Source organism: Nicotiana tabacum, chromosome 6 (assembly GCF_000715075.1).
Source record: "Nicotiana tabacum cultivar K326 chromosome 6, ASM71507v2, whole genome shotgun sequence".
Classification (NCBI taxonomy): Eukaryota; Viridiplantae; Streptophyta; class Magnoliopsida; order Solanales; family Solanaceae; genus Nicotiana; species Nicotiana tabacum.
Genome location: NC_134085.1, coordinates 90,870,309 through 90,880,956, shown reverse-complemented (window position 1 = coordinate 90,880,956; position 10,648 = coordinate 90,870,309). Strand labels below are relative to the sequence as shown.

The 10,648-nt window shown below is 33.7% G+C and overlaps 2 protein-coding genes and 1 long non-coding RNA gene across 3 annotated transcripts; 2 read left to right on the top strand and 1 right to left on the bottom strand.

Moving 5' to 3' along the window:
* Positions 1–298: 298 nt before the first annotated feature.
* Positions 299–759, top strand: LOC142181478 (uncharacterized). Its single transcript, XR_012710133.1, has 3 exons — positions 299–406; positions 495–575; positions 707–759. It is a non-coding gene; the product is annotated as an uncharacterized LOC142181478 (long non-coding RNA).
* Positions 760–3,710: 2,951 nt separating this feature from the next.
* Positions 3,711–4,564, bottom strand: LOC142181928 (uncharacterized). Its single transcript, XM_075255620.1, has 2 exons — positions 4,358–4,564; positions 3,711–4,154 (listed from the first exon to the last, which is right to left on the bottom strand). Exons 1-2 carry the CDS (start codon positions 4,562–4,564, stop codon positions 3,711–3,713), a joined length of 651 nt encoding a protein of 216 aa, XP_075111721.1.
* Positions 4,565–8,302: 3,738 nt separating this feature from the next.
* LOC107762243 (BOI-related E3 ubiquitin-protein ligase 1) lies at positions 8,303–9,780 on the top strand. The gene is made up of 2 exons (XM_016580590.2): positions 8,303–8,878; positions 8,996–9,780. The coding sequence occupies exons 1-2, from the start codon at positions 8,570–8,572 to the stop codon at positions 9,503–9,505; spliced, it is 819 nt and encodes a 272-aa protein (XP_016436076.1). The 5' UTR covers positions 8,303–8,569; the 3' UTR covers positions 9,506–9,780.
* Positions 9,781–10,648: the final 868 nt, after the last annotated feature.

Sequence of the window (10,648 nt, the reverse complement as noted above, 5' to 3'; positions counted from 1 at the left end):
TCTATAACAATTATAGTTTGTTGAATTGTAGTGTAACTGTAGAAGTTAGAATAAGATTACCAACTAATTATATATTTAATTTTTAGGTTGATGAAAAGTTAGATGCCTATAGGAAGGATGTTTTTGAGGAACTCTCAAGCCTTCGAGAGTTCATAGATCAATCTTTGAAGGGTGTTATGAATGTGATAAACAAGAGGTTTGATTTGGATGAGTCAAAGGTAAGAATTTACATATAATTTTGTACTAAGACTAATTAAGACATATGAATAAAGTAGTCTCAAATATTCCCCAAAATTATAGTTTGCTGGTAGTTCAACAAAAAATAATTACCAACATCAAGGAGAGAACAACCAGCAATTCCAGTTCAATGCTGGTGATCAACTGCATGGAAGCACAAGCAATACAGGTATCTACAAAATTCCTATATACATATCTACAAATTTCAAGACGGCATTATTTAATTATACTAATCATTTTTTTACTATGTGTTGCAGCTACAATTTCTCCAGAACATTTTCAACCACATGTTGACTTATATCCTGACTTCCAAGAAGCAGCTGAGGCATATAAAGCAGGTACAGAACCATTCCTTCATTACAATAAGGTTTTTATGCAAAATTTTAATAATTTACACCTTAACTACATATTCCTACATATATCTACAATTCCCATTCCCAATTATTCATTCAAGCTGATGTTTCAGCAGAACATCTACAAGGAAATATTGAGGAAGAACCAGTAATTGATGAAGTGGCTGAGGCACAACAAGCAGGTAATATATTCTCTATATTCTCTATATTCTCTATAACTCCATAATACTGTTCATATCTACATAGATCTACACTTATCTACAGAAGGTGAAGTTCCACAGTCGCCAATTCACGGTGTGACTGTGACTGAAGTTGTTCCTGAAGGCATTGATAAAAAAGTTGTTCCTGAAGGCATTGAAAACAAAGGTTTGACATTGGATGACTTTGAGCTGCCAGAAAACTTATCACAGTTGGTCATGTATGGCGAGCCCATACGAGATGAATCAACCCCTGTTCATCCCGGTAGAACCAGGCAACCGGGAAAACATGCACGATCACCTTTCACATCTTTGTATAGTTCTGGAGGCAGCACATCTGTTGGACCTAAATTCTTTTACCTCAAGCACCCCTTCACAAGTGTCATAGGTGAAAATGTAGATCCTGAATTGACAGAAAGGTTCACCAACTGGTTATACATTCGTAGTGATAAAGTATCTAGGAGGTATGAATGCTTCATTTTACACTGTCTGTTCACCATTTTTATACTTTAAAATTGTAATTCATTTTGTCAATTTTTTGTATTTGATCATCTTTTTTTTGTTATTACAGGAGGAAATATTACTTTTCCAAGAAGGATAACCAAATCAAGCCTTGGTTGGATTTTGGTTGTGAAAAGATTGATAAGAAGGACTGGTTTTATGACCTTGCTCACCCCGGACAAGTCATCAATAACACAGTAAGTATAAAGAACATAATCATTCACAATATCTGTTTTGTCTTCAGCTGTGTAGTGTAATTGTAGTTTATTTTTCAGCTATGATGTGTAATTGTAGTAATATTGTAGACAACATATATATGTTACTATATTTATGTCTCAGCTGTGAAATTTTGCTTTTTATGGACCTTATGTATCATATGTGATGATGATTGTATGTACAAACTGGAATTTTGGTACTTTTGACTGACTTGGAATCTCCGTGTACCACAACTGTAGTTACCTTGTAGTAATATTGTAGAGCTTGTGATTTGTGCCTATTAATATTAACTGTAGGTTGAACTTGCTGATTATTGGGACCTTAAGTTAGGTGGTATGTTTCATTTGTTCCTCTGTATAGTGAATAAATGTAGACAGTGCATAAATATAGTTAATGTGTAGTTGTTTTGTAGTCTGATGGGTCAATTGTACATATAGTACTTGTTCACTATGGTTCATACAAACTACAATTAAATTACATTTTGTGAGGTACTTGGACTAACTGTTATATTTCTGTAGTTATAGTGTAGCTAATTTGCAGCAATCTGTTAGAGTTTTTAATAAATTCAAATTGTAGTTAATCTGTAGCTGTCTTGTAGACAAGTGTGGTTACAACGTACCTTATTGTATATGTTTATTCTATTTTGGCAGAACATTGATGTTATTATGTATTATCTGCGAAAAAGAGGCAAATATGTCCCCAACAATAATACTAGGTTCACAACCACGGATTGCTTGTTCAAGACAAAGATTGAAAGAATCTATGACAAGTTCATAAGTTCTCCACCGGAACAAAGGTATTCGGTTGTTAAACCCGAGGATGATGTTGGAGAATATATTCTTGGGTACAGAATTCTTGCTAATGTTGCCTGGGATCTTGTTGACTATGTGCTCATACCTGTGAACCTTGTAGAGAACTTCCATTGGTTGTTGCTAGTTTTTGACATAAAGGACAGACAACTTTATGTTTATGATTCCATGGTGAGAGCAAACCGTCATAAAACAGTTGAGACATTGGTTGACAAGTTTTCAATCATTATCCCTCTGTATTTGTCATGCACTGGTTTCTATGGTAAACGTAAAGACATTAACTTCAAGAGCACAAAGGCATACATCGAAAAACCAGTTACGGACCCTCTCGACATACAATGGATGGTTGCTGAGATTCCACAACAAAAGGAAGGCTCAGTGTAAAAAAATAATCTCCCTTTCTATATGTTTAATTTTTTTATTTTAATCATTTGTTATATAATGAAAAATTCTCATCTTATGCAGCGATTGTGGTGTATTTGTGGCTGCATTTGCGGAGTATGTTAGCCTTGGAGATTTGGCAATCCCAAAGGAAGATCTTTCTGATATTGACCAACACCGTAGACGCTATGGAGCTCTACTGTGGGACTATGCAACAAAGAAGCAAGAAGATGGGTCAATCAGTGAGAGTGAGGTTACTGGCAGGCTAGCAAGGAGGAAGGGTGCTCCGGCAAAAAACGAGAGGACTAGAGTGCAACGAAAGAAGAAATAGACTATTGTGTTCCTAGTTTGGTCTGTGAAATTTGGTAGTTGAATTGGAAAACAATGTAGGAAATATGTCGTTTTGGTTTTCTACAACACTTTTTGTTGATTACATTATACTCGAGTACTCTGATTACATTTTTACAGCAACAGCTTTGTCTTACAATTTGACTTTAATCTTCAAGTTATTTTTATAAATACCTTCAAGTGCCAAGTAATATCTGTATATAACTGTCATTTGTTACACAACATAAAGATAAAATAAATACAGGAATCATATAAATAATTTAGCCATCTTTTATCAACAAGGTTTATCAAAAAAATTCAATTTATCTACATTTAAACTACGTCAAACTACATTTTAACTACAACTCCTCTACATATGAATAACAGGACTACAGTTCTAACACAGTTAAACTACATATTCACTACAATCTGGATACAATTTACGTTGAATGCATTCTTTATTAATATCAGTTTTTTTGTATACAGTAAATATTAAAGTTTAACTATTCTATAAAAAAAGACAACTTTAGATGCTTGACAGAATACATAAAAACATAAATAGTGCAGATACACAAATTGATGTTTATACTTCTTATTCATCTTCAAAAACTTAAACAATTACACAAGAAAATCCGATAATTTGAGCTCACTAACATTTATTTTGAATAACTATTCTAACTACATGATATTCATTTCTTTTTCGGCGCATTCTTGCAAGTTCTTTTGTTATGCCCTTCACCTCCACAATTGCCACATGACACCTTGTATTTCTTTGACTTTATTTCATCAAATGTTTTATATCTTTCCTTGTGAGGTCTCCCTGGCTGCCTTTTATCTCCCGCCGGTGGCTTTACTACCTCATCCAAAATATGTTGTGGCACATCCCATTTGCCTTCATCAGGAAGAGGATTTACTGGCATTTCATAGGTAAGCAGAAGGCTCTTCCTTGTGTAATACGGAGAGCAATAGTTTTCGTATGTTTCATTCCTATGCCTTAATGCTGCCAAAACATGCGCACATGGAAGTTCATCAAGTTGGAATTGTCCACAGCTACATTTCTTGTTTTCTAGACACACAATGTACCGCTTCACACCATCTAACACAGTATGTATATGATCTGTTGAAGTCCTCACCTACAATTGAAGACCAAACAGAAATAATAATACATCAATCATTAAAATGGATTATCAACAATTTACCTACAAATCAGCAACAAATATATTACAGCTCATCTACAAACTATTATTACCGACAATTTGACTACAGTTTAACTACAATCTGGAAAAACTGCAGCTAGTACTTTTTTGATTCTACTGCACCAAAAAAAATATCTTACCCTTAGTTTCTGAGATAATGTACTGTTGTCTTCCAATTCTTTGTTGTATTTGTGACCAAGGTATGTGAAAGTACCCTTTGCCTTCGATAACTTTTCTTTTGTCCAACGTTCAAGAAGAGTCCTCATATACTCAAATAGATCAAATATTGGAAGCTCGCTTGCATCTTTTGTTACAACATTTAACGACTCAGCAATGTTTGACGTCATAGTAAAAGTTCTATTCACCGTTGCATGTACTCTTGACCATCTATGATAGCCAATATCATATAGGTAAGACTTTACACGTAGGTCTACCTCTTCAATCTTCAACATCCTTTCATTAAATTCATCCATAGTGTATGACCGTGCTGTAGCAAAGTACAATTCATGTAATTGTAGATGTCCCTTCTTGAATTTTGACCTTATATTTGTCCATATATGCCACATGCAAGAGTAGTGTGCCAATCCCGGATAGACAACTGATGTTGCCTTCAGTATACTCTCATGCCTATCTGAAACAACACACATTGAAGGTCTTTCACCATATGCCTCCTTGAATTGCTCAAAGAACCACTTCCAAGACGCGTCGTTTTCAGAATCAACCACAGCATATGCCAAGGGAAAAATAGTACCTACATTTTTAAGACATAAAATATGATTAAATAACAACTACAATATATATTGAGAAATATAGACATGTTAACTACATTCTTTTATATAACTACAAAATAACTACAACATAACTACAATTTAACTGCATTTTAAAGACTGTCTACAAAATAAGTACAAAATTATTCCATTATTTACCTGCTGCATCCATGGTGCTTGCTGTCAGCATAATCCCCCTGTAGGCTGACTTTAAGAATGTCCCATCAACCACTACTACCGGCCTACAATGTTGCCAACCATTTATTGATGTACAAAGAGCAACAAATGCGTATAAGAAGCAATCATCTGCTGCCTTCTTCAATTTAACAACATAACAAGGATAATTCTTCTCAAGAATATAAAAATATTTGGGTAATTTGTTGTAGGAGTCACACGGATTCCCTCTCAAAAACTGTAAAGCTTTTTCCTTTGCTCTCCATGCTTGCATGTAGCTTAGGTTCAGTCCATGTTCGGATAACATGTCAGTTTGTATGTCCTTTGGTGTGTAAACAGTCTTAGGATCACAATACTTTGGAACGACCATGCTACCAAGTACTGCTGCAGTACGTTTGCGCTGTATGAATGTTTCGTCCATTAGACAGCATGTGTGTTGACGACTGAAACTTCTTATCTTGAACATTGCCGAATCATTAATTGACGTTGCCTTGAAATGCCATTTACAGCTTTCAGCAACACATATAAGCCAGTAGCTACAAAAGAAATACAATATTTACACAAATTTATGAAAAAACTACAATTAACTACAAACTGACTACAATTTAACTACAATTTATAAAACCCACCTATCTTCAATCATACACTGATTTTGCTGATATATTATCCACAAATAACTATATACCTTCTATGACTAGATCTTTTTACTCTGAACTGGAACTTGTGCATCACTAAATAATTCTTCATTGCAGCAACTACTGTTTGCTTGTCCTGATAAACTTGTCCTTCTTCAATATATGTTTGCGTAGATTCAGTTATTATTTCACTTTGATATTCCTCTATAGTTGGTGAGGATAGAAATTCAAGTAAGTTTAGGGATCCAGACGAACCTGCAAACAATAAATTCATAAATGTAGTTTCTATGTAGATAATTTTGAAAGCAACATTGCTTTATCCTTTTCAGTACTATGTGAGCTTTGTAGTTTAATTGTAGGTAATTGTAGTAATATTGTAGATAACATAGTAACACCATAACTCTCTACAATGTCGAATCAAACATACCTGCACTGGTACTTTCATTGTTGATTGCCAATTCCATATTGAAATCTCTTACGCTTATACATAAAGGATACGAACCTAATTTTTTATTCTCCTTTTTGGTTTCTATGTAAGCACGAACCCCATATCATTCCTAATCTCCATTGGAGGACAATTCTCGTTCACAATGTATTTGATTTCTATAATTTTATCCGATGTATCAATCGATAATTGTTCTGCAGTTGCAGAACTGAGAATTCCGTAGTTTGCATTATCATCTACCACAATGACATCAACTTCAAAATCTCTAAATCTGCCATAGTTATCCCAATTACCATTCGATTTCAGCATTATTGGGATTTTTGACATGATTTCGTGTAGTTGATCGGAAAAAAGACGAAGAACAGATATAGTTTCTACAATTTGAGTACTGATATCGACGAAGAGCAATTTTGTACAATTTGAGACGAAGAACAGATATAATCTCTCTTCAGTAGTTGTACAATTTGATTGCGTTTTTTGTTGTAGCTGATATCAACAGAGATCTCTTTCTGTTGAGGAAGGAGAGAATTACGCAACTGGTGCCTTCATCAGGAAGAGAGATCTCCTTCAGTTTCAAAATTCGAATAAAATCCTTGACAGAATCACATCAGATTTGGTGCCTTCATTTTAGGGCTTTTTTAATGGCAAAATCTACCTATTTTTGGATTGGTATATAATTTGTAGTAAAAGTGTGGACTACATGGGTAAATAACAAATTATGAACATTTTTGGTAATAAGATTTGATATATGGTATAGATAGGTAAAAATCCCTTTTTTCAAAATCAGTGCTTGGCCATAAAATTTTTAATTTTTACTTGAAGATGAATTCTCGATTTTTTTCGAAAATTTGAAAAACTCCAAAAAGCTGCTTTTTAAAATTTTCACTCACAAAACTTTAAAAATAACCCAAAATTATATTTATGTCCAGACATAACTCTAATTTTCAAATAACATTTTCGTTTGAATTTTTTTTTCACTTTTTTTTTCAAAATTTTAAAATTCTTACGTTTAGGGGTGTTCATGGTTCGGTTTGGATCGGTTTTCCCGTAAAAAGAAACCAAACCACGTAAGTCGATTTTTCAAATATTAGAACCAAACCAAACCAATTAAGTCGGTTTTTTCTTGGTTCGGTTTATGTCAGTTTTTCGATTTTTTCGGATATTTGTCGGTTTTTTCTTAAATATAAGACATACACTACCAAACACATATTTCGGCGACCACATTTTCAACGTAACACTATCAAATCAATTGCCCTTTGAGAAATCTATTATTTTTCAAGATATATTGATGATAATTGAATCAAATAGTGATGAATAATTTAAGGACTCAATTAAAAATATATTATTTTTAACATGAAATCGATTCTTACACTTAACAAAAGAAAACTACCAATCAAATTAGAATGTAAAGGTAAAGACTTGTACTAAAAGTGCAAACGATTAACATTTGCTATAATTTTTTTTGAAACTTTGTATAAAGTATACATATATATAGGTGTAATAATAAATTTAAAATAGCTACTCCTATATTCGGTTTGGTTCAGTTTTTTTTTATTAAAACCAAAACCAAACCAAATTTGATCGATTTTTAAATTTTAAAACCAAAATTAAACCAAACAAAAAAATATCGATTTTTTTGATCGGTTTAGTTTGGTTTTCGGTTTGGTTCGGGTTTTCGGATTTTTATGAACACCCCTACTTACGTCCAAACACCTACTTAATGAATGACTTTCATGTATAAACGATATGGAGTATGGACACAAGTATAACTCGTAAATGATTCAAAGATCTTACTTGTACTATATTACAAGTAAAAAATGAACAATTTTTATTCCACTTTTAGCCTCCAAATAAGGAATGGAATTGAACTGAATTTTCTTAGCATACTTGAGCTTGAAAAACGCGCCTAAGAAATCTCCTCCGACATAGTATAAACTATAAAGTCACAAAACCTGCATGTCTACGTTGTTTGCTTAATTACCACCTCTCTCTTTATTACTACTACTACTACACAAATCACAAGAATAAATAGAGAGAATCAATCCCCTTTAGCTCTGCCCCTTTTCAGTTTCTTTAAATTTATTATTTTATTTTACATACTATAAATACAGAAAAAAGTGAAACCCCACCTTCATGTTTGGTTAACTTTGGCCTGACCTAAACCAAGAAACATATCACAGAGTTATAGGCATAGGTTTGCCAACAGACTAGACTACAATATAGAGAGGAGTGACCCTCCCTCTCTTCTCTCTATAGAACAAATCAAGTCATTGTTTTGGGTACAAAAAGTCACTTCTTTCATTTTTTTGCTGTGGTGAAAAACTTTTTGATATGGCCATTCAAGCGCAGTTGTATTCGGAGAATCTTGGTTTTCCTTTAGGAGTTTCGCAGGATTTGATGGAGAATAATTCTAGTGGATTCAATCAGTTTTCTTTTAACCCTCAACAGCAGCAACATTACGAGTACCCACAACAGCATCAGCAGTTGCAAAATCTTTACCAAAAAGACAATCAGAATTTGATGCAATTCGTCCCAAAATATAACAGTAGTTCTGCACAAACAATGCCAACGTTTTCCCAGAGTCTAACTTCCCAGTTAGAGAAACAGAACATTGAGATCAATCGGTTCATCAGTTTACAGGTAATTAATCTTGTATAGTATATGCTTCTTCTATCTCAACGTGTTTTTGTATCAATATAATCTTCAATAGGGAGTACATGTTTGAATTAAATATAATTGATTTTGCTTTGAAAACAGAACGAGAGATTGAGATTGACACTACAGGAGCAGAGAAAGAAACAAGTGGCATTAATCTTGAGAAAATACGAGTCAAAGGCACAGTATTTGCTAAAACAGAAAGACGAAGAAATTGCAAAGGCAGCAAACAGGACAACAGAGCTACAAGTTTTGTTGAAAAGAATGGAAATAGAGAAGCAAACATGGCAGAGAATGGCCAAAGAGAAAGAAGCAATGGTGATGTCACTTAACAACACGATTGAACAGTTAAAAGAGACTGCTTGTTCATCACCAAACAACAGAGGTACTGCTGAAGATGCAGAGTCTTCTTGTCATGTAGCAGAAGAAGATAAAACAGAACAACAGTGTGGACATGAGATGATGATGTGCAAAAGCTGCAATTCTAGGATATCGTGCATGATTTTCCTGCCTTGCAGACACCTATGTTCATGCAAATATTGTGACACTTTTCTCCACTCATGTCCTGTCTGTAATATGTTGAAGAAAGCTAGCATTGAAGCATTGATTTGATCTGCTGTGAAAATGACTTGTTTTCTTGTTTCCAAGAAAAATCACAGTAAATTTATGGTAGTTCGTGGATAGATTAGTCATTCTATATGTATTCATTAATTTCTTGACTATCTTGTTTTTCTCTGTCTACTTTTTGACGACTTGAACAGATTTACAATTAGCAGTGCGACATGGCACTAGCATCTTTTTCCTTTGTTGGAGACATTACTTTTACTCGCATTGGGGATATTATTCTTTCACTTTTAGGTTGATTTGATTATTCGAATCTGATTCTCTAGCAATCCTTCTTACTTCTTACTGTAATTTAGTTGAATCGTGACGGAAAGGTTAAAAGCAATATGTCAGAAATTAGAATGGAACGAGGGCCCGAGCACATTCTTTTTCTTTTGTTTTTCTCATTTTGAAGGTAATGAAGGTAATGGTCCAAAGAAAACTCTAGTGAGTACCACTATTTAGGGTTTTTATTCAAACAACCCATTCTTATCATTATGAATTTTTAATAGTATTTTCAAATATTAAGAGGTTGATTTTTTATTTAATACGGAATATTAAATGTGTTATCATACGTTTTAAACGATTTTTTCTTCTTTTTGAACAGAGAATATATCAAATTCTAAATGTTTCCTTTTTGTCCTTTGTTTTTCTTTTTTCTTTTTCTAGGTTCTGTCCTCTTTGTTGTAATTAGTAAATTACGACGCCTTATAAGAGTAAAGAGATGAGAATGGGAAGTACTAATTCCCATCCATCACGCCATCATCAAACTCAGGCAAGAGATGAGAATGGGAAGTCCGAATTCCCATCCGTCACGCCATCAAACTCAGACAACCTTGAGGATTATGGTCCATCGTTATAAAACCTAGGTTCACAGTGAAGTTTTATTTTGTGTCTTATACAACTCACACTAGTTGTATGAGGTTCTTTTTTGTTTCACAAATTTGTGGACCCCTACACTTATGGGTCCAGAGAAAATTGGGTCCAAAAAATTGTGAGACAAAAAAGTTGCTTCATACAACTAGTGTCAGTTATATGAGATACAAAATAAAATTTTTCAGGTTCACATAGTTTACATGCTTTCCATAAAATGCCTTTCCTTAGGCCCCCGCTCCCCAACCCATAATACTAATACTAATAATAATAATTTGG